At 31.9% G+C, this 25,010-nt stretch overlaps 2 protein-coding genes across 4 annotated transcripts; one reads left to right on the top strand and one right to left on the bottom strand.

Moving 5' to 3' along the window:
- Positions 1-1,364: 1,364 nt before the first annotated feature.
- On the bottom strand, positions 1,365-9,043 carry LOC139484945 (uncharacterized). Its single transcript, XM_071269006.1, has 5 exons — positions 8,762-9,043; positions 5,760-5,931; positions 5,280-5,383; positions 3,468-3,572; positions 1,365-1,927 (listed from the first exon to the last, which is right to left on the bottom strand). The coding sequence occupies exons 1-5, from the start codon at positions 8,814-8,816 to the stop codon at positions 1,596-1,598; spliced, it is 768 nt and encodes a 255-aa protein (XP_071125107.1). The 5' UTR covers positions 8,817-9,043; the 3' UTR covers positions 1,365-1,595.
- A 3,433-nt stretch (positions 9,044-12,476) lies between these two features.
- Positions 12,477-21,644, top strand: LOC139484944 (uncharacterized). 3 transcript variants are annotated; one of them, XM_071269005.1, is made up of 4 exons: positions 12,477-12,589; positions 13,568-13,674; positions 16,283-16,438; positions 21,042-21,644. In XM_071269005.1, the coding sequence occupies exons 3-4, from the start codon at positions 16,304-16,306 to the stop codon at positions 21,381-21,383; spliced, it is 477 nt and encodes a 158-aa protein (XP_071125106.1). In that variant the 5' UTR covers positions 12,477-12,589; positions 13,568-13,674; positions 16,283-16,303; the 3' UTR covers positions 21,384-21,644. The 3 variants fall into 3 exon arrangements, with proteins under 3 accessions (XP_071125106.1, XP_071125104.1, XP_071125105.1); XM_071269004.1 differs by lacking the exon at positions 12,477-12,589 and adding an exon at positions 13,026-13,083; XM_071269003.1 differs by lacking the exons at positions 12,477-12,589; positions 13,568-13,674 and adding an exon at positions 13,019-13,083.
- Positions 21,645-25,010: the final 3,366 nt, after the last annotated feature.

Here is a 25,010-nt window from a genome sequence, read left to right as displayed (position 1 = left end):
TGCCTTGTATTACAACTGCCACTGTGACCTTGACCTCTTAACTTTAAAGTCAATAGTGCTTAAGATATTCTTAACGAGTAACACCATACCAAGTTTTGAGCATTTTGGCTCTAGAGTGTCCATAACAATTTTATCTCATAAGCTGTACACGACGTCTTTTAGACATCGTATGGCCATCGCGCCATCATCGTAATCCATCGTGTAGCCTTCGTAATCCATCGTGTAGCCTTCGTGATCCATCGTGTAGGCTTCGGCTGAGATATGAAGCTTAAATACCCGTCTTCGGTTAACCTTCGTATGTCCATCTTTTGCTATCGTATATAATTTCGGCTCCATCGTATAGACTTCGTTATTCATCGTACTTGCTTCGGTCACTTTTTTGTATTTTAACGAGATCGGGACCAACTCCGTACGAACTTACAATTTTCGCATTCGGGTGTCCATCGTATATAAAAATCGGGACAGTGTGACGCGAGCATAAGGATTTGTCAGGACAAATTTGTTCCGTAATAAGACTTTAGACACAACAGTCAACAGCATTTTGAATTTGGTGATTCTTTTATTTACTTATGTACGATATCAGTTTATGGGAAAAATCGATAAGAATGAAGGAATTATGTATAGAGTTTATCCTAAGACACCAGGCATTTCATTGACAAGACAATTAATTATTATAAATTAATCATTTTCAGTCATAAGACGATAATACTAATTTAATTTAGAAATAATCCAAAAAATGGTACCAAGTTATAGATATAGCTTAGATATGATGTCAATGATTCAATTAACCTGAATAATTCAGTCACTGCCCGAAAAAAATATCTCGGTTGAGATTGATCATAGATCAGTGAAATATAACGGCGCGGAATGAATTATTCGGGTTAGGATTCCATACGAAAACTGACCATTCATCGCTCTGAAATTGGAATCCGTCTGAAACGAAAGACAGTTTAACGACCTTCTTTTTTCATCGTCATTGCATACTAAATTATTATAATACTTCTCTTGCACAAATACTTTAATAATACTAGTAGTAAAACTAAAAAATCTAGCAAATCGATTTCAGTCATGAATGCAAACAATACAATGTGTCAAAAAATGATAAATATAAGATTTCATATGTCCAGCAAATAAAGTAAAAGCCTAAATAAATCACCTTTGCATGAATTTGACCGCATTTAATGTGCATCTCAATCAATAAATATTTCGCTGCCGGGGTATTATATGCTGTTTGATGTCATGCTGGTTTCTGCATTCGCTTGAACCTTTTTCAATAACTTAAAATTGTCTTAAATTATTATACTTCATTTTTTATTTATCCTTTATGTTGTGTGATTGTATGGTTTCAAATGATTTACTAGTAGTTTGTTTTAACATATTTATTGCTGAATAAAACCATAATGGATAAGACACATAAAGTGCATTTCGGACAAACGAAGAAGTAATAATGAATATCCTCAATAAATGATTGCTTCATTCCACTTAATTTTCAAACACGCACCACTCATCAAATGGATCCACATAAGCAAGTATGGGTCTCGATTCAAACGATTAAAAGTCACATTTTTAAAATGAATTTCAAATGCTGTAATGATTCAAGTCGTGTGAAAGTGCTTTTCTTCATAAAAGGTCTCTAATACGTTAGTAACACAGAAGCCACGTCTTGTCAGCCATACCATTAAGATTGTGACCAGTAATATAAATGACACAGCGCCTGTTATCCCGCCAATAAGCTTGGCATTCGATGAATTTTCAGAAGTAACATCTTTATTGTTAAAACGAGTTGGGGCTCTTTCATACATTGGTATTTTAACGTCGTCTGGTTTGGGAGTTGCTGTAATTAATGGCGTTCCTGGCTCATCACAGCTGTTCAAACATGGATTGCACCCATCATGAGGACCAGCCTCATAACTAGAATTACTGTCGACTAAAATAAAATAACATATCAATAGATTGATTCAATATTTCATTGATATCATAATTTGATATTTTAATGTAAGGAAAAATATTTCATGATTTGAATAATTTAACAAACAAAGGCAACAGTAGTATACCGCTGTTTAAAATTCATAAACAAAAACAAATCCCTTATGTCGGTAATCTAACGGGACCTAGACATAAAATCAATGTAAAGCCAACAAAGAGTTCTCCTAAAATGTACGCAAACTAAACGCGAAGTTCAAAAAAGAACGAAAACTGACGCCTAGAGCTGTTTTAATAAGTGTAGTCACAAAATGTCCTTTTTCAAAAAGTGCGTCTGTTATCGGTATCAAAATTAATGTATCTCTTCCCCTTCGTCGTACAAAGTATAAATGAAGTTGCAAAACGTTTTCTCAGATATCTTTGATAGAAAGCTAATCTTAAATGGATAATTACATTTATTTCCAACAAGCCATGATAATAAGACGGTAAACTTCTTAAAACAAGGTAGAAAAGTTTTAAAAAAGATATAACAGCATGCCAACATATTTCCACAAATATAAATCATCATTGCTATGACGATTTACTAAAACTATGTGTCGGTAATTGTTTCCCAAGGCTTAAATATACATGCGGCATGTTAGTAACTGCTAGTAGTCCTTTGTTTATTTATGTGTCATTGTCAATTTGATTTGTTTCTTTTGTTACATGTTCTGACATCGGATTCGGACGAGTTTTACTATGCGTATTGCTTCGTGTTTCTTTAATCTACATTGGCTAGAGGTATAGTCGGGAGGGTTGAGATCTCACAAAATATGTTTAAATCCGCGACATTGTTGCGCCTGTCTCCAGTCAGGAGCGTCTGGGGTTTGTTAGTCTTGTATGTGTTTTAATTTTGGTTCATTTATATGTTTTGGAGTATAGTATGACGTCCATTTTCACCGAAACAGTACAAATTTCTATTTAGGGGTCAGCTGAGGCCCAGCGCCTGTGCAGGATTTTCTCAATGCATTGAAGACTCACTGATGGATTTCGGTTGTTATCTACCGACCGTGCAAGGGCTGTATAGCCAGTCAAGGTCGTTAAAAACTTCCATTTGTTGTTATCTGCTCTTTGGTCGGGTTGTTGTCTCTTTGACATATTCCTCCTTTCCATTCTAAATTTTAGTATACATATTTCAGTTAATATGATTTCAGGATTAAACAGAAAATCTACAAATAAGCAATCCGTTCATTTGTGAATGGTAATTAATATATGCTATTTAGTCTGATTTAACTTATCAATCTATGCCATTAAAACGTATCCATTATATATCATTGCAATCGTTGTAAAATTGTTTATGAGTTACAAATTGTATGTTTTATTTGCGTTGATGTAACTTACAAGCACTTAGTTTGGAATAATTAATCAACGCTCTTCAACTTCGTAGTTTATTTGGAGGTTTAACTGTTTTTAATTCGAGCGTCCCTGGTGAGTCTCTTGTAGACGAAACGAGCGTCTGGCGTAAATACAAATTTCATCCTGGTATCTATGATGAGTTTATTTACCTGATATGAAATAAGACCCGTCGTCACCTGGGCCTGAACAGACGTCACATATATTATCTGGAACTTCATTTGTAATATGGACTCTTTCTCCCCTCTCAGATATATCTGAAATGTTGCTTGTTTTGTTATTATTGTCAAAAAGACAACTCTTACCTTGGACAAAATGACGTTTAATAAAACAACGTACTTGTGTGAATTTGAATATCATATTTTTGATTTTGGGTGTACGGAAATAACATTTTATGAAAAATTGATTGTTCAGAGTACGAGTACAGAAGTGAAATGTTAGTTTTCTCGCTTGAATTGTTTTACATTGTCTTATCGGGGCCTTTTATAGCTGACTATGCGGTATGTGCTTTGCTCATTGTTGAAGGCCGTACAGTGACCTATAGTTGTTAATGTATGTGTCATTTTGTTCTTTTGTGGATAGTTGTCTCATTGGCAATCATACCACATCTTCTTTTTTATATATTCATACTAAATAATAAACCAAGGTGGTACATATTGAAAATATGAGACGAGATATTACACAAACCAACCAAATATTGATTTTACAAAAATGCATCACAAATTGTGTCTACAGGTCATATCACAACGAAAGTAAAATTTGAGAGTACTCGCAGTTACGGAAAGCTAGTTAAAAGCCAAAAAAAAAAAAGATAACAAAAAATCATGCCTCAAATCAATCAAAACACAACCAATGGATTTAGTGTTTTAACGCCATGGACAGTCAAAGAAAGCATGATTTATGCCATGCCAAGATTAAAGTATCTTCGGGCAGTAGGATCATTGGTATTTAATCTTATAAGAAATATGTATCCTGACATATATAGGTAAAGCAATCTCTAAATAGAAAATTGTCGTGGATGTGAATTCATACATCCCAAAAAACAATTCGAAAAGAATACAAATTTAGGTCTGTTTTAATTTGTTAATGACAAAATCGAAGTTAGTGCTAATGTAAACGATAATCAAAGATCTTATTACAACATTTATAAGATATCATTTAATAGTAAGTGTGTTTAAAGGTTCGTTGAGTTTACATAGAATCTACGAACGAACACCGTATGATGGAGCAAAAGGAAAATAGGGTATGAAAAATGTCTCTTTTGTCTTAATCTTATTATGGAGTTTTCCTTTAGAAATGGAAATGTTTTAATTAAGCAAACGATAACTGCTGCTGTTTATTTTATATTTATTTAAAGTAAGTTCTTTAGGTAAATGTAGTTTTTGGCAATTATGCCACAAGAAATAAAACCATATCATTGCCACATTTTCAATGATTTGATATACAAGATTCCACCTAGAAAATTAATGGTTCACAATTAACATTTCAATGTTTCTGATGATATCTAACTCTTCGAATATTTTGGTGGGAAATGAAATAGATATCGTTTCGTCATTTAAATCCAATTAAATAAGCGAAGAATTTGAAAGTCGTTAAAAACTTATAATATTGGACAACACATTCTATTTGTGTAAATTGTAATGATGATATGAAAAGAGAAAATTCATATAAAATATGATAGTAAATGAAGATTTTTCATCTTCCAATTTTGAAAAAAAATATATTGTGTGCAAAATTTTTCATTACAATATAGAATTATAACCTTTATCAAAGAAAGGGTAACGGAATTTAACCAAGAAATATCGTCGAAAATGACGTTTTTATATTTTAGCTTACTGGACTCATTGAAGCTAGAAAGAGGAAATTTTGATATAAAGACGAGATACATGAGAAAAAAAATGACACATGCCCACTGAACATATAAGGTGTGAATAAAATTATTATAATATGTAAAGTATTCTCACCAGCCATAAGATTGTAGTATGTTACATTTCCAGCTGTCTTATCAAATTTCTGACAAAGATATGCCCTGTAATGTGCTCCAAAAATCGTATGTGTATCTTTTGATCTATAGAATATAAAAAACAATAATAACAGTATTATATCCACACTAGTCAGTATTATTTGTGTTAATATAACTATCAAGCAATGGAACTTATTCTTATATAATTGTTCTATTCCATTCGTTAAAATTCATTCCCAAAATTATAAACGATCTTAACTAACTTTCCGATTAGAAATACCTCGCAATTTTAAAAGGAGACTAAATACACACGTCATTGTTTATTTTATCATGCTTTTATTACAATATTTAGTTTGATATTGAAATTTACGTATATTCTTACATTGTATCTGCAGATTAATACATGTGCAATAAATCATTTTTTTATACTATCATTACTAGTTGCAAACTAAAATGAGACATACATTAATATTTAGATTACCTTGAAGCTACAAAAGTTTCGTTTTTGAACTGTAAGAAACATTCCCATTCTGTGATGATGTCTGAATATAAACGATAGTTCCATCCCGTCATGGTGGTGACGCTGAAGGTTAACTGACCTTTCTGATCATACCAAACTTTATTCTGTATCCAATCAGGATACTCACAAATTGCTGAAACGACAGAAAGATTTATTTCACAGTTGTTTTCCATTGATTTTGCTATTTGATAAGTGACATTCCTTTTTGAATATACATCGGACTTCAGTGCTTTTTGTGATTTTACTTTTTGAACATTTTACGATCTTACGAGCTATCTATTCTTATGCTATTCGTTCTGCAAATTATGTCTAGCTGTTGCTGATTAATTCAATAATTAAATAAAACGTTTTTGGAACCCCTTGCAGTGTAGCTCGTTAGAGGAGGCAAAATTATTGCAAAATGATAACCCCAATTAAATATGTTTTGTTCATCATTGTATATACATGGATAACCTAACTCCAGCCTAACCTGCAACTAGGTCTAACCAGTTCAATTGTTAATAAAAATAAGTCATGTCTTTTAACTAAAACGATAAATTTATTATAATTTTGTTATTTTTCAATTTCTGCAAGGACAGACAAAACCTTCATTTATCAAAATTTCGAATTAGACAGTGTAACATAATTCAGCTTATTGTATGGTCAAGTGTCCCAGATCTCATCAAAAGGGAAAGTGAAAGCAAGCCTCAGTAAGTAAAATGGAACAATAGAAACTGTATTTCGTTATTCTAACAATTTCTTTTCATCTACTGTATTAATTCTAAAGACACGTCCATCTAAATGGTGTCTGAATGATCCCCAGCTGATCCCCCTGTTTAGAAACAAAATTAAAAATGATCCTCATTAAATTCGATCCAAAAATAGTCACTTTATAGGAATAGATATTCAAAAAGTCGTTATCAATTCCATTGAGTCTAAAACTAATCCAAATCAAATTTCTGTTATTCGGATATTTTTAGATACATTTCTTTTTTGGCAGAAATTACCAAAAATTGTTTTAACTATCTTTCTGACTTTAAAACACTGATTTAAGATTACCGTTGTACACAGGAAATGGTGAAATATTTTATTTCCCAGCTGAGATAAAATTAAAAAAAAGGAATAAGAAACCTTGCTATTTTCCTATTTTGAAACTACGATGTTTGTACAAAGTTCAACTTTGTCGTAATTTTAAGGCAGATGGTGGATTCGGGGGTGGGGTGAATAGGTCGTTCACTCTTGGATTGGACAAAGTATAGTGTTTTAGCATTATTAGTATTGTTTTTAGTCTCGCTACACACGGTGATATTTTTTTTTTAATTTTATAGAATAATGCCCTTTTCAAAATTCAGGAACCGTCCGCTCCTAAAGGTAAAAATAGATTTGAACTCTGCAGTATATCTGAGGTAGTTAATGCCCACCTTTGCGGTGCATTATCCAGATTAAAGCACAGTAGGGACAAAGAGGTTTAACCCTTGTCATGTGTTAAAGTTTCATGTTACCTTTTGACATTATGACATATTGTAACGTCAATATACATGTATATCATTCCCATCTATGCTTAAGTTGATACAGTTGTATAAGAGACAGGACATATTATTAATTGTTCACTTCAAATTATCTTTAAACAAAATCAGCTGCATATCCTGCTCCACATGTGATTACCATCGTGTTGCTCATGGTAGTACAAACTCGGTAATGAATCTTATTCAGTACACAGGCAAATTTCACTCACATCAATTTCACGTGAAATTTAATTCATGTGAATCTCACGTGAAATTCACGTGAATTTCACCTCAAACGAGCTTATACGTGAAACTCACGTGAAATCAGTTTTTGTGAGTTTCATGTGAATCTCATATGAAACTCATGTGAATTTCACATGAAAATCACGTATATTTTTTCATGTGAAATTCACATGAATTTTTAAAATAGAGTATTTCAAATAACATCTAAATTTTTAAATTTAATCAAAATCATGAAAAATATTAAAAAAAATTGTTGTAAATTTCACGTGAAATTCATGTGAAAAATTTCACATCAGATTCATGTGAATCTCAATTCACGTGGAATTCACATGAAAATTTTCACATGAGTTTCATGTATAAGCTCGATTGAGGTGAATCTCGCGTGAAATTTTTCATGTGAATTTCATGTGAGATTCATGTGAAATTCATGTGAGTAAATTTTGCCTGTGTAGGTCACATTCAGAGGACAGGGTAATGAATTGTAGTTACGTCAATTGAAACATATTCGTTATCGTCTGTGAAACATATATTCCATAACGATCAACAAATTCGTGATAAAGTCCGTTGAATTTATGAAAGGATTAATTTCAACTTCACACTTTGGAACTCTTGGTTTAATTGCTTCCGTGTGAGCAGCAACCCTCTATCAAGGAAATCATGATAGGGAATACAGTCCTGGATTATCGTATCAACCGAAAGATGTCTTATAAACAAACATACATCTAATATGTGGGGAAAATTGGTTCTAAATATTGGTGCATGAGATCCTCAAGTGTTCAGTGCATCATCTCCACTTACTTACTTTTATATGTCTTGAATTATCTAATATTTTACATCGTCATATATCGTTCTGTTACGTTTTTATCTTAAAAAAACGACGTTTAAACTAATAAACTGCAGACGTTTGTGTTCAAAACACTCTTAAGTCAAAGTCATTCTATATATTGACAGCCACCACTTGCATTGTATGTATAAGAAATACATATTACAAACGTGAGGGAAGTGACACATATCACCAAGAAATAGACACATTGACAAAAGTGAAGAAATACATATTGCTTACTAAAGCAACGAATAACGGTTCGAAGAATACAATGAAGAAAAAGAAAAAAGGAAAAAAATAAATAGAGAAAAAAAATTATTGAATATAAATACATGAGGTTCCCTATCCAGACCTTTATATATATATTATAATAAAATGTTTTTAATAAATCGTTCATTATCACTATAACTTACCATTACAATATATGATAAAGAACTTCAAAACAAACAATCTAAATAAATCCTTCATGTCTGTTTCTTCATCTTAGCAACACATACACGCACCTGTCCTTTCTGTATGTGTATTGTATGCGATCTTACACTTTATCGATCATTATTTTTGTCTATATGAAGTCCAATGACGCAGTGAAAATACAATAGAATGAAAGGTTTTTAAAATTTTACTTTTGAAAATCATTGACTGTTTAGTAAGTACATTGTACAAATGTTCATTCAATTAATGTTATATTTCTATTCAAACTCTTTGAAAAATATTTAAATACAAACGTAGAGATGCATAACGACCAATACATGTCATATAATACATGCATTGGCTATGGAATACATGTCACTATTTATTCTTTTATATATCTAAGATAGGTGTGTCATACAAATAATGTAATATAAAAGTTCAATTGAAATTGCAGTTTGCGGGTTTTTTTTATTAGTGTAGTCGAATTTTAATGTTTAATATTTTTTCAATAGTCAACAATTACAGACCAATACTTTTGGCGCGTTTATATTATTCTTTCATTGTCCACCTGATATTGTTATAGCTCAAAGATATATTGTCTTGTTTTAATAATTTTTGTAACATTTTAAGAAATTAATTTCTTCAAATCTTTTTTTATCAAATCCCTTCAGTTAAAAGCAGATAGTTCCGATATAGATATGGAAAAAAAATGAAAAGTCAAGAAAAAAATATTCAGTTTCTTGATGTTTTATGCTGTTTCTTTGTAAAAACATAATCAGTGAAATAATTGTCTACTTTTTCTTTGTAAATACATATTAACTTCTTTGTTTTTTCTGTCGTTTCTTACATTTGTAAAAACATAATCAGTTTGTTGATATTTTTTTAGCGTTTCTTTTGAAAGTAGATATTTTGTTTGCTGATGTTTTTAAGTTATTTATTTATAAAGGCATATCACGGCCGACACTCGGCTAACCGAGAGATTGGTCAGTTAATCTATATTGAGTATGCGGCTATATGGGTGATTGGTCTGTTAATCGGATTGGTTATACGTCTGTTAAGAGTAAAACGAACAATTTAATGTTAAACTCTATTAAATATAAAGATTTTTGGCATATTATAAGAACCAAATCAAAAAAAAGAAAACTGTCTGACAAAATGATATCTATCATAGAACATTTTCCACTTGTAAAAACATTTCATAGTCTACGCAGTTTTCAGTAAAATCAAAAGGCGTCGCGCAAGTATGTAGTATTTATGCTTATACGCATAGCATTGTTTTTAATAAAAGTCGGAACAAACAATTTTAGATATCATTTAAAGGACACAAAATAGTACTTTGGTTCTAAAACATAAATTTACATTGGTAAATATTTCATAATTGTAATAAAAAGTGAATATTACCATGTTTTAGTGAAAATTATGGGAATAAAGTCTGTTAATGGGTTGGACAATTGAAATTGTGTCAGTTAAGAGTAATTTAGCCACAGTTATTTTTGCTACCTTTATATTTTCCTATAGAAAAAGTTTAGAATGAGATGTTCCTGAGTAAAAAAAAAATGATAATACGGTGCAACAGTATCCTACGGAATCGAATTAGCGCAACATATTTTTTTTTTTAATTTTTCGTCCTATATTTGCGTTACAACCCAAACCTTTGCGTTATAACACAAACCTTTGCGAAATAACGCAAACCTCAAATATCTTGATTTGAATTGTTCATTAAGTTTTGTAAAAAATGTCCGTCTGTCATTCATTTCGGTTGTGATTTACTAGTAAGAGCATTTTTATTTTGACTTTCTTTGCATTTTATTGAAGGGTGTGTCACTTCAATATAGTGTGATATGGATTGGCCGCTGGAATACGCATAAATTTATTATTAACGATTTCAATCAGCCTCATTTTTTGTGTCTGTTCAAAGTACCACGTTCTCAAATCCGACTGAAAGTGTCTTTCTAATACAACACAGGGTACATATAACGTGTTGTCATTCTCATATGCACATGGTATTTGTCACTGGACGTTTAACCCTAATTCGTAAGCATCGGTTCTTTATTTCTATTACTTAATCATATGTTGTTTACAAGTCATTCTCAAGTAGTAAATGGAAATTAGCGAATGCAGCTATATTTGGTCATCTTGAGTTTTAATATATTTTATTCTGTTTAGTTCCTTTCTTCATAAGTGTAGAGGAGAACGGCAGTTGTCCGCATGTAAACTTCTAGCATGTGTTACCAATTAGAGTACATCGAAATCTGTTACTGTTTCAACACCCAAAGATGTTTCTTAAACAAGTATTATTTTTTCTGGTTTTTTTTAGCAATGCATCACTCTCTACTGTCCTTATCTATTATTCTATATTCTGCTACTCCATCCAGATTATCGTATATACCATGATGGTTCGGATTGGCGGGGGGGGGGGGGGGGGGGGGGGGGGGGGGTATTTCTGTATTCTTTAAATTGTTATGTCACGTTTCCTCCGTGACTTCTTTCCTTTTACCTTTTATTTATCTTACTCATTATTCTTTCTCTATTCTTATATTTTAGCATCCCAATATATTTTACTTACTGATGTTTAGTTACATTACGATGTTTATCTCTGATCTGTATACTGGTTACCAATGTAGATGACAAATTGGTGTCATTTATGACAATTAAACAGAATCCACATGACATATGCGACCATTCTTGGATGAAATTAACATTACTTTAATATTACACTTTTTGAAACCGTTTTTATCAATTTTCAATTTCCGTTGTTTAAATTGTTCATTGTTCATGTGTTGTTTCCGTATATTTTATGTTTCATTGCTCATGTGTTGTTTCCGTATATTTTAGCTGCTCGTCTTGAGCCTACCCATTTGATCCGATAACACCCCATATAGCAATAAAATTATACTTTTATTGCCATTCATAACTCTTAACAGACCAATTAACAGACTGGGTTTTATACATCCGACCCATTAACAGACCAGGTTTTAAATAAAGATTGATTTGTCACCAAAATACAGATTTTCGTGAAGATTTTTCACACAATGATTTCATTATGGTTAACAAACATAATGCCTGTCTTTTCTCGATGTTCAAAATATTGCATGCACATAAATTCAACCAACGTGTCATTTTGTGTACAGTTTGTGTGTGTAAAATGTGTATAAATTTTATGATGAGTAACCCGCCTTTTCATTTTATAGATCGTACATTGAAGCTAGAAAAATAATAATTACACCACTGGATTCAGTACATTGAATTGTTTTGTTAGACATGAATATTTTTTATGATAAAAATATATTTAAAAAGTTATACAATGAAACATGTTGAACTTTCAATGATTTTCTCGATAACACCTGATTAACAGACTTTAGCCAACCCGATTAACAGACCAACCGCCGATATAGCCGCATACTCAATATAGATTAACCGACCAATCTCTCGGTTAGCCGAGTGTCGGCCGTGATATAAAGATTTTGATGTTTTGATGTTGTTTCTTTGTAAAAACATATTTAATGTGATAATTTGGTCGGTCGTTTATCTTCAATCATTACAGTTTTTATTGTATAAAACATTATTATCTATCTTTAAAAACAAAATGTGTGCTTTAATCCACTGATAAAAGTAATTCTATATACAATGTATATCAACGGATATTTACTCTCATAACATAAGTTCTCTTTCAAATTTTACTTAAAATTTTGTGAAACGTGATTTATGTTATTAGTTGTGAGCTGTTAATTTCTGTGTCATTTATTAGTCTCTTGTTGAGAGTTGTCTCATTGACAATCATACCACATCTTGTTTTTATATTCAGTGTCTGCGAGAACTTTAGATCTTTGGTAGGTACTTTGTGTCTTTTTTCTTTTTGTTAGTTTTGTTCTTTTTTGTCTTTTTTGAATAACCATACGATAACCTAGAGCTAAAAGAAAGATATGAGTGTTTGTTTATTTTCGAAAAACTGTACGCTGAACTATAACTTACCAAACTACATGGGTTTTATGTTCATTGTTGTAGAACCGTACGATGACCAATTATTAAATGATTATTTAAATTATTTTGACCATTTTAAACATTTGAAACATTACACCACATCTCCTTAAATTGTTACTGCATATTTCTTATTCTCTTTGGAGAGTTTTTGTTTTAACAACTACATGTTTCTACACCGATCTCTGTTACCGGACGCTATCTTTTATTTTGATCAACTACAAATTTAATTATTATGAAATGATACTATAAGAAGAAATCGTTAGTGGGACGGGAAATACCCAAGATAAAAATAGAAAACATAAATTTCTCGCTCTAACACATTTTACACAAAACTGATATCAAGGTAAGACTTTTATTCCTGAAGTTTCTCAGTGTTTTATTTTCAAACTTCTGTTTGTTGATATGTTACTTCAGTTATACAACATAGAATAAAAACAAATAGCTACGCTACAATCGTTGATATAGAAAACTTCTATTTATAAATGACCTGACGAATATTTATTTATACAGCATAACAACTCGATTAAAAATAGGATTCAGATAACACTGCATTGTGTACTGAGAATTCCACATTTATACACAGGCACTTGTCTCAGATTTTTTCCCCTATATACCTTACATCAACTGTCAAGGTAAATGTATATAGGATTTTTTTTTCTGAGACAAGTGCCTGTGATTTTATAGTTAGTTACATGTATAATAGAATACCACAATGGCACTTATTTTTGGACAGACGTTCTCCACTAGATAACAACATGCAAGTGGTTATATACAAGGCTTAAACCATAATTGAATCATAATTTGTATATTATTTGTCTCAAATTTAGCACAACAATGTTTTAGTTCGGTGAACTTTGTGTGAACTTACAAGCCGCTATGATCTAATTATAAAAAAAACTTGTACGGGAATTTCCAGAGATATTTATAGAAAAAGGTAAGCTATCCTCTATTCATAGTTTAACGATTGCATGGATTTTTTTTACCATCTTTTATCGATTACTTCTGTCTTATTTCTAATATTATAACCTTTGTTTTTTTAAAGACATAATAATCAATATCAATAACTAAAGAGTATATGGTGGGATTTCAAATGAAACGGATCATGTACAACTTATATACATGATATATATATATATATATATATATTTGGGTCATTTTCAAAAAATGTGGATATTTCAGTTGTGAAATAACAATACAAAAAAATATTCAATTTTCAACTTTAATATATGAGATTGAATAGTTTAACAACAATACAACCTGAAATAAAAATATGCAATCTTAAATGCTACTAAAAAATATTTTAAAAAATAACATAGAAACAAGTATGGGACATATGTCAACTACATAACGGATTTAGTTTCGGTCCCTAATTTCTTTTTAATAATATTTACATTTTGCTTGATATATATTTCCATAAAAATCATCACACTTTTTTCAAAACAGTTAACATGGTTAAAATAACACTTTTTAGAAACATATTTTAAAGTGAATTTAATTCAGCATTGTCAACTACATAACGCTTTTTGTCAACTACATAACGATTCACTGCGTTATGTAGTTGACTGTTATGTAGTTGACCTATTTGTGGTTTTTGGATGTTTTTCTTGACCCTAATACTACCAGATAAATGGTTTTTATTGAATTAGAGTCAGTATTAAAGACTTTGAATGATTTATGTAAAAAAAAATATTTATGCCAAAATTTATCGATGTTTTTGCCGTTACAAAGTTGACATAGAATAAAATTACGGAGTAATTTGTACTCACCAAAACTAATCTATAATGAAATGAATCAATGATGTCATCCTGTAACTTTAAGCACGTCATCAGAGGATGAAGAGTAAGTAGAGAACACTTCCTTGGTTACAAGGGATATAATCAGTTGTTTATTGGCAACATTATTTCATTTGTGTTATGTAGTTGACATTTTTTTAAGTACGAAATGAAAAGTAAAAAAAAATGCTAATAAAATCTAATAATTCCCTGTATTTGTGTATACATACCTGCAGTGATACCTATATATTTATAATAACAAAAGAAAAATAATAATTTCCGCTGGGTATTTAAACCAGCATTTAAAAAAGACTAGTTTTTCAATTTCGTACAAGCAATTTTGGGGTTTTTGGACCCTTTGAAACCCACTGGAAGCAATTTCTGTAGCTAAATTTCATATTGAATTTGCTGGAACTTGTTACACACACCAAAAACTAAATGGTGTATCTAAAAATTGGATAAAAATATTTACACTTTTTTAGAAATATTGATCGTACAAGAAAATCCACATTTTTTGAAAAAGGCCCATTTATCATATGTTTAGTAGTAAATACAGTAGTTTTGCATATGTGATAAATAGCCTGCTGTTTAATCCATATCGCGCAACTTTGATGCGCACCCTTTATCGCATACCCTTTATCACACCCCTACCCTTTATTGCATACCCTTTATCACACCCCTACCCTTTATCACACCCCTACTTTTTTTTTTTTTTTTTTTTTTTTTTTTTACATAAAGTCAGTTTTGGTTTTTTTTAGCTTAAGAAAAATTTTCCTCAAAATAGGTAAATTTTTTGAATGACGTCATTGTTTGGTATGTGACGTCACGAACGTCGAGTTTTCATATTGTATGTGACGTCACGAACGTCAAGTTTTCATATTTTTTGGCACACTAAATGCAACTATGAAAAATACAAAACACACAAATTAATACAATAATAAACAAAATATTTTTAAAACAACAGCACGCAAATTGTAAGGTAACCCAGGTGCTTCGGATAAGTAATTGAGCAGTTCCTTTAAGGCCTTTGAAACAAGACAAAAGTAGAACTGAAGGTAACCCAGTGCTATGGATCAGAAAACTTCATATAATATAATACTCTTCTGTTGAAATATATGATAAAGTGTATAATACATGGCAAAATCCGTATCACATGCCGTATCACCCTCGACCAATATCATCCCTCGGGCCTAAAGGCCCTTGGGCTGATATTGATGTCTCGGGATGATACGACATATGATACGGATTTTGCCATGTATTATTCTCTATATACATATATAGACTTAGTTTTTAAAAGTGAAACAAAGGTTTTCAGAAAATGTCACTTCTCTGAAAACCCTTGTTGTGGTTTTACAGATGCAGCTTTATACATGATATAGTACGTAGTATACGATTTAGGGAGCTACCATTTGATTTTTAGGGGGGGGGGGGGGGCTAGGATGAAATTTGAAAAAAATAGGCAGGGTAGGAGTTTTGAGTAAAAAAAAGGCAGGATAAGACACTTGCAAAAAAAAAAAGTCAGGACGACAATTTAGGTAAAAAAAGTCAGGATAAACTAAAAAAAAAAAAAAGGCAGGACCGAACAGAGTGAAAAATAAAAAGGCAGGACAGAGATTACAGCTAAAAAAAAATGCAGGACAAAATTTTTCATCCTAGCCCCCCCATAAAAATCAAATGGTAGCTCCCTTAGAATTCTTCGAAAAACATTTGCATAGGTAAACACACTTTCGCAAGAAAGTTCCATTAATTTACATAGTCCACATTTTATAGCACCGCACAGTACATGTAACGATGGCATATCTGTATGTATGGTATCCAAACGATGACAGCTGGGGACATGCTTCACTGTTATTAGAAATAAGCCAGGTGTATATTAGCTGGTGGCCTAAAGACGACAAATCAAAATATAAAAAGAAGAAAAAGAAGGTAATGTATTTGATTGTATAAAAAGAAGATGTGATATGATTTCCAACGAGACAACTCTCCACAAGAGACACAGAAATTAATAGCTATAGGTCACCATACTGCCTTGAACAATGTGCAACGCCCCGATACCGCATAGTCAGCTACAAAAAGTCTCGAAATCACAAAAGTTTAACTATTTAAACGAAAAAAAAACGACCTAAATAATGTACAAAAAAATTAACGAAATACAATATGAAAAACAGCAACAACTGATTACCACTGAATTGCAGGCTCCCTTCTTAGGACAGGAACACACATTCAGAAGGCTACTTGGTTAAAAATGTTAGCGGGATCCCAACCTCCCCCTATTAACCTGGGACAGTGGTGTTGTGACAGTACAACATTCAAATCAGTTGTAAAAGATAGATACACATAGAAATACATATAGCAAAAAAAAAAAACATAGAGTGGCTGCGGCCGGGTAATTGTACATCACAACAACAAAAAAACTCAAGAACAGATCTGACAGTACTCTCAGTTACTAGCAGCTAGTTCAAAACCAATAACAACTAATAAAAAGAATCGCGCATTTAAGACTAAATTGTAGTCGAGTTTTGATTTTTCTTTTCTTTTCTGTTCTTTTTGCGTTTATAATTGAGAAACCAGTAACACGATTCATCAAGATAGACTTTTGTTCATCGAAGGGGACTTAGAATGCAAAATAATTTTTTATAAGATCAGTGCTGAAAATTGTAGTTTGCCTCCCACCCATTATGTGTTTCACTTAGAATATGTGTTGGCCCATTAACTAAAATGCTGGATCAAAGACTGGTAGAAAACAAAATTTGTAAAAAAATATTTAAAAAAAAATGACAACCTTCAATTCATAAATTGACAGAGAATTTAAATGTTACAATTGAAGATTTGAGGGAAACTTACTCCAGTGATTTGCATGCAACTAAAAACACAAAACTACAAAATGGTCAATTCAAAATATCACATAGAACTGTAGAAACAATCGTTTTGTTGTAAATGTGCAATATTATGAATCTAAAAGAAAAGCTTAATGCATATCTTTTAGAATTTGTATGAACACTTGTTCAACCCTGTCACATTCTTATATGCCTGTCAGGAGCCTTTAGTTCGGCGGTTGTCGTTTGTCAATTTCTGCCATTTTGTTTTTCTTAAATTGTTTTGTTATAAGTAATGTCGTTAGTTTTCTCGTTTCAATTGAGTTTAGTTTTGCATGTCGCGGTCTTATACAGTCAACTAAACGGTATGGGGTTTTCTAATTATTCAATGAGATAAATAGTTTTACATCAACTTCATTTGAATTCCATTGGATAGTTGTCTCACAGATGTAGAAAATCAAACGACAGCCATTTATTTACAGTCATCAGACTTTGGACAGTTACTAATTTAATGTATGTTTACGGTCGACAAACTCTCATACTAACCTGGGACAGTGGTGTGCCAGTAACCTGTAACATCACAACATAAGGGTAAACTAATTAAAAGAATCTTGAATCTAGAATAAACGACACAATTCTGTTAAACACAAAATATATATCTTTATATACGTATGCGGGTATATTTGTAACAAACACCCTAGAATGAAACGTCCCAGACACGCCGAAAGTACGGACTATCTTCCAATATACGACTGGGACGCGTCTCAAATACGTTCAAGAGACTTTTTTTCTTTTGTAGCTTGCATTCCATCTACGTTAGACAAAGGCCAACATACGTTACTTGAACGCCCGATAAACGCTAAGGTACGCCTCTCGTACGTCAAATACACGCTTAAAGCTCGTTGTTCACACGATACAGATATGATTGACAGGTTATATGCATAAAAAATTACTAGGGTATTGGCAGCGTACATGATTTTTTACCACGCCCGGCGTACGTCGGAGCTATGCGCTAATGTATGACGCCAGTATAAGCTACATTAAAGACGGTCTTTAATGTAATCGGAATTCTAATCTGTAAGCCAACATTGTTAGAGATAAACTTCCTGATTTAAGAACCTTATGCTGATTCTTATTTGATTTGCATATCTACAAAAACTTGAATGTTCTTGATCAATTGAATTATTTTTATACGACCGCAAAATTTGAAAAATTTTTCGTCGTATATTGCTATCACGTTGGCGTCTGCGTCGTCGTCGTCGTCGTCGTCGTCGTCGTCGTCGTCGTCGTCGTCCTGCGTCCGAATACTTTTAGTTTTCGCACTCTAACTTTAGTAAAAGTGAATGGAAATCTATGAAATTTTAACACAAGGTTTATGACCACAAAAGGAAGGTTGGTATTGATTTTGGGAGTTTTGGTTCCAACATTTTAGGAATTAGGGGCCAAAAATGGCCCAAATAAGCATTTTCTTGGTTTTCGCACTATAACTTTAGTTTAAGTTAATAGAAATCTATGAAATTTTGACACAAGGTTTATGACCACAAAAGAACGGTTGGGATTGATTTTGGGAGTTTTGGTTTCAACAGTTTAGGAATTAGGGGCCAAAAAAGGGCCCAAATAAGCATTATTCTTGGTTTTCGCACAATAACTTTAGTTTAAGTAAATAGAAATCAATGAAATTTAAACAAAATGTTAATGACTACAAAAGGAAGGTTGGTATTGATTTTGGGAGTTTAGGTCCCAACAGTTTAGGAATTAGGGGCCAAAAAGGGACCCAAATAAGCATTTTTCTTGGTTTTCGCACCATAACGTTAGTATAAGTAAATAGAAATCTATGAAATTTAAACACAAAGTTTATGACCATAAAAGGAAGGTTGGTATTGATTTTGGGAGTTTTCGTCCCAACAGAATAAGGGGCCCAAAGGGTCCAAAATTAAACTTTGTTTGATTTCATCAAAATTGAATAATTGGGGTTCTTTGATATGCCGAATCTAACTGTCATGACTGTGTATGTAGATTCTTAACCTTTGGTCCCCTTTTCAAATTGGTCTACATTAAGGTCCAAAGGGTCCAAAATTAAACTTAGTTTGATTTTGACAAAAAATGAATCAGTTAGGTTCTTTGATATGCTGAATCTAAAAATGTACTTAGATTCTTGATTATTGGCCCAGTTTTCAAGTTGGTCCAAATTGGGGTCCAAAATTAAACTTTGTTTGATTTCATCAAAAATTGAATAAATGGGGTTCTTTGATATACCAAATCTAACTGTGTATGTAGATTCTTCAATTTTGGTCCTGTTTTCAAATTGGTCTACACTAAAGTCCAAAGGGTCCAAAATTAAACTTAGTCTGATTTTAACAAAAATTGAAATCTTGGGGTTCTTTGATATGCTGAATCCAAAAATGTACTTAGATTTTTTATTATGGGCCCAGTTTTCAAGTTGGTCCAAATCAGGATTCAAAATTATAATATTAAGTATTGTGCAATAGCAAGTCTTTTCAATTGCACAGTATTGCGCAATGGCAAGAAATATCTAATTGCACAATATTGTGAAATAGCAAAATTTTTTTTAATTAGAGTTATCTTTCTTTGTCCAGAATACTAAGCAAGAAATATCTAATTGCAAAATATTGTGCAATAGCAAGATTTTTTTTTTAATTGGAGTTATCTTTCTTTGTCCAGAATCAACTTAAATCTTTGTTATATACAATATACAATGTATATTCACTTTTTACTACCAACTGATAAATTAAAATAATCTTTACCATTCAGTGATAACAATCAGTTTTTTTACATCTTTTAAAATATTTTATGATGTATTTAAATGAGTAGTTATTGTTGCAAACTCCATTAGAAATTTTAATTGAGATTAGTTTTGGAATAAGGGAAAGGGGAATGTGATTAAAAAAATTGGGTTCAATTTTTCTCATTTGAAATTTCATAAATAAAAAAGAAAATTTCTTCAAACATTTTTTTGAGAGGATTAATATTCAACAACATAGTGAATTGCTCTAAGAGAAAACAAAAATTTTAAGTTAATTAGAACACATTCATTCTGTGTCAGAAACCTATGCTGTGTCAACTATTTAATCACAATCCAAATTTAGAGCTGAATCCAGCTTGAATGTTGTGTCCATACTTGCCCCAACTGTTCAGGGTTCAACCTCTGCGGTCGTATAAAGCTACGCCCTGCGGAGCATCTGGTTTAGCCTTGACTTCGACAAACCATGTTTTAGAAACTTCTTTTGAAGCCTTATCATCGTAATTTGGTTCATGAGTGCTTTGCATGAATGGGATGCAGGGATTCCAAGAAGTTGCAATTGAAAAAGACAATAATTGCAAATGTTTTAGTTGAGATTTATTAGGAAAAGAACATGTTTCCTTATAAGGTTATTGGCATTGTTTACAAACTTGCCGCGGACTAATGACTCCAGACGTAAAGGTCGCAAATGAAATAAGACGTAACATAAAACATTTGGATGATACAGATATGAGTCAATATTTAGTGCGTACATGTAATTGTGAATAAGGTTGTCAGATTTTAATATTTATCTGGTGCTAGTGTTATTTTAAGCTTGATATATGGTACAGGCACCTGTCAAACTGTTAATCAAAAAAGGCATAATGTTGATATGTATATTTCTTTTTTTCTGGTTGTTGGTTAGCTCAACGTTTGTCAAAGTATCTATTGTTATATTTTTTGTGTGTGATAGGTAGACGCTAAAGACGAGTTACCTGATAGTTATGAAGAGGATGTCGAAGATTACAATGGTAGAGAAGCAACTCACAAGTTTTATATCAACGAAAACAAAATCAAGGCGAACGCTGTCGAGGAATGGTGGAGACGAACAAAAGGGAGAGGTGGCTATCATCTTTTTGGTCGCAATTGTTGTGATGTTGTTTACGCCGCATTGGAAGTTGGAGGTTGCTACGATTGGGTTCATCCGGGAGTTAAAGTTGTTTCCACTCCGAGGCACATGATACGCTATGGCCAAGCCTTAGAGAATGCAGAAGAAAAAGACGGAAATCCATTCCGAGGTTTTGTAATCCGATGATGTGAAACAAACTGTTTAAATTTAAAAAAAAACAACGTTTATGTGATCATGTCGAAGCATAATTATGAGTTTCATGATTTCTAAACTTTAGGATTAATGCTAAGCTATTGTCCTACTCAAGACATCTTTGGACAATCTCTCTTGCTTTAATACAATACAAAATTAATTCAGGTTACAAATATAGTGTTTGTATGTTGTTATAATAGGGCATTGTACTTATAGACTAGTCTGTTTTTGAAATTAAAGAAAGTTTGACAGAAAGATTTGGTTTCTTACATTTTCTTTCCTCCTTATAACTTTTTAAGGTACTTTTTAACCTTCAACAAATAAACGGAGGCATAAGTTACTGTTTCACATAATCATTGTTTGTTTTGGCTGCAATGACAGCAACTCCCAATTACACCATTTCCCAATTCTGATACCTTTGTTTTGTGCTGTTAGACTAGACATATTATGGGCATTATGGTAACTTTAAAGCCAAAAATAAGGAAAACAAAGGTAGTATTTTACAAAACAGGTTCAGATTAAAACCCTCAGAAATTAAAGTTATAGTTAGACAATTTTGAACTGGATGAATCGGATCAGAAGAGTCAACATATAAGCATATCCTACTTGGATATGTTGTGAACGAGCAAACTATGATTTGTACAGAATTTGTATACACATTCGTAGTATCTTGCCTAACTCTTCACATACTTCGACAAGATTATTTAGCTTACAATGGATGTTGTATTTGCATGACTACATGTTTTTTAAAAGAAAACAAACTCTTCAAATATACCAGGCTTATTATGTTTCTGATTTTTGAGCCCTTTTCGTCTTCATACGACTAATCAGTGGTTTGAATGTAAAAACAAATGGTAACAGTAATACAAGAATTTTATTAGAACTTTGTAAGATTTCTTTTTTGGACATTAGTTCTAGAATTGTAATAACACCTTTCGGAATCCTCAAAGAGAAATTGAAATCTAATGAGAAAATAATTCAAACCTGTCCGAAATATATTGTGCATATCTTTCATCCGTGTGTATTCGTTATAAAGACTGAATAATATTGAAGAACATAATTGGATACATATAGCTTTTAATGTTAAAAAAATACTTTTTTTCAACACATGCGAGCTCAGAGAAAAATAAGTCCAATATGTCCACAATAAGAGGTACACATTTTCAATCTATGTGCAAATCTAAAATAATAATGAGAATCATTAGAGCTACACATGGCCGAGGCAAAGGTCCCGCAAAGCATTCAACTAACTACAATTTTAAGTTTCACACACAGAAAAAAAATAAAACAAATTTAAATTTGTTGAAAATATGAGATACACATCTTTAATCTGTGAAAATATTTAATAATGTGGGAGAGAACTTTTTATAGATACAAAATTATGACACAGTGGATGTACCCCAATAGCATTCAATGACTTACAATATTAAGTTTAATATATGGGACACAATAAAAAAAAATGAAATCTTTAAAAAAAAAAAAAGGAGGAAGACATCTTAAATATGTGTGCAAAGTTTGAAAAAATGAACACGAAAACTATTGGTGATACACATGACATGTCGAAGTTACTCCAATAGCATTCACATGTTTACATTATTAAACTTTTCACGCGGATAACAGTAAAAAGGTAAAATTCATATGAAAATAAGAGCTATACACATCTTTTTATGCAGATAAACCCCGAACTAAAATGTACGTTTACATCGTGTTAGTATAAAACACATGAAATAAAATGCCCTTTAATTTTATAAATTTGAGATTTGTTAATGTGTCTTTGCAAATCCAACAATAAAGCATAAGAACTGAATCTTTCTTCAATGTACTAGATACATGAATTGCATAAATTTCCTTACAAATCTTTCCTTCGAAAATTTTACGGACAACCTCATTAGTTGGTTGACCTTCATGGAATGTCTGCTTCACAATTGTCGTAAAAGCTAATCACAATGCTGTCCTCTTCTCCTAGGGTGTGATATACTAAATTACACTTATCACCTGGTTTGTACTTAATGAGCAATAAAGGCAACAGTAGTATACCGCTGTTCAAAACTAGTAAATCTATGGACAAAGAACAAAATTGGGGTAACAAACTAAAACTGAGGGAAACGCATTAAATATAAGAGGAGAACAACGACACAACATAAAAATGTAACACATCTACCTGCAATAGACAACATCCGATGAGAATAACAAATATAACATCAAAACCAAATACATGAATTTGGGATAAAAAAAAAGTACCGTGACACGTCTTATAGTAATGTGAATTCACACTCAAATATAAGAGAAAACAAACGACAAAACGGAAACACAACGTTTAAATGTTACACACACAGAAACGAACTATGATGTAACAATGGCAATTTTCCTGACTTGGTACAGGACATTTTTAAAGATAAAAATGGTGGGTTGAACCTGGTTTTGTGGCATGACAAACCTTGCACTTTAATGGCAATGTTAAATATAACATTGAAATGACAACATATTACAGGACTACAATCGAAATGCATTTGACTTCAAAAGGGGGGTCATGAATTGTTTTTATTTCTTCTTAGTCAAACATTTTATTTGTTTTTTCAAGGGTATCAATCAGATAATTTTTTTTCAATATCTAACACTATAAGGTATAGGGTAATCTGGAATCAGATCAAAAGAATATTTCTTTTTGTCATCTGCCTTACCAGAATGTTTTTTTTTTTAATATTTTTAGAAAAAATACACATAATCCTCCTTTGAAGTTAATTGTTCGTTCCATTATATGTGCAACATGGCAGGTGCCTCGTGTGAAGCACGCTCTACCTACACTTCCTGAACTACTGGTATCAACTGTTGTTTTGTCGTTTCGTCTACCATTGTCAGTTTGCAAATTTTGGCATCAATGGGCATCAATATGATCTGAGGTCTCGAGCAATATGTCTTTGTGTTCTAACAATGTGCAGTTTACTATGATCCATATCCGTATACTGACAAAAAAAATTTAAAACAAATATATTAATCTGCTAATCTAGTCTCCTTGTTTATATTAGAATTTAATTCAATAATAATTTAATTCGGTTATTGTAATTATATAACTTGGTATGATTTTAATTGCCGGTGTGTTTGATTCATTTTTTAGTGGTCACTTTTATATGCTAATTAGTTTAGCCCGCGAAATGTTAGTCCGTGCAATTTACCTCGTGCAGTTTGATCATTTGGATTCAAACCTTACACGGAGCTTGACCAAAGCTATAAGATTTACCCGCCCTCCCAGTTTCCCATTATGAATTTTTTCTGCTGCTTTTCATTTATCTTTTCAGTTTTGGAAGAATGATTATAGAACCAGCGTCATGGCATAAATAACAGACTCGAGTTTAGTGCTTTCGTTTATTGTGAATGGACAGGCCGAATTTACTTTAAGCTGCTATGGATTACCCAGTGGCTCCTGATATAACTTTATTACTGCTGGATCGCCCTTCAGTAATTCAATTGTCATCAAGTTTTGATTGACAAGTTGGTTGTGTTTCTGTGTTGCCATTAATGCCATGACAAATTTACAGCCAAATAAATCTTAATTTCTTTATGCCTTTGATTCATAGTTTAATTGTTAGATTTATTACATCATAAGGTCAAACAATGAGATTA

Source organism: Mytilus edulis, chromosome 8 (genome assembly GCF_963676685.1).
Source record: "Mytilus edulis chromosome 8, xbMytEdul2.2, whole genome shotgun sequence".
Taxonomy (NCBI): Eukaryota; Metazoa; Mollusca; class Bivalvia; order Mytilida; family Mytilidae; genus Mytilus; species Mytilus edulis.
The sequence above is the reverse complement of the archived record's forward strand: the minus strand, read 5'-3'. Positions and strand labels throughout refer to the sequence as shown.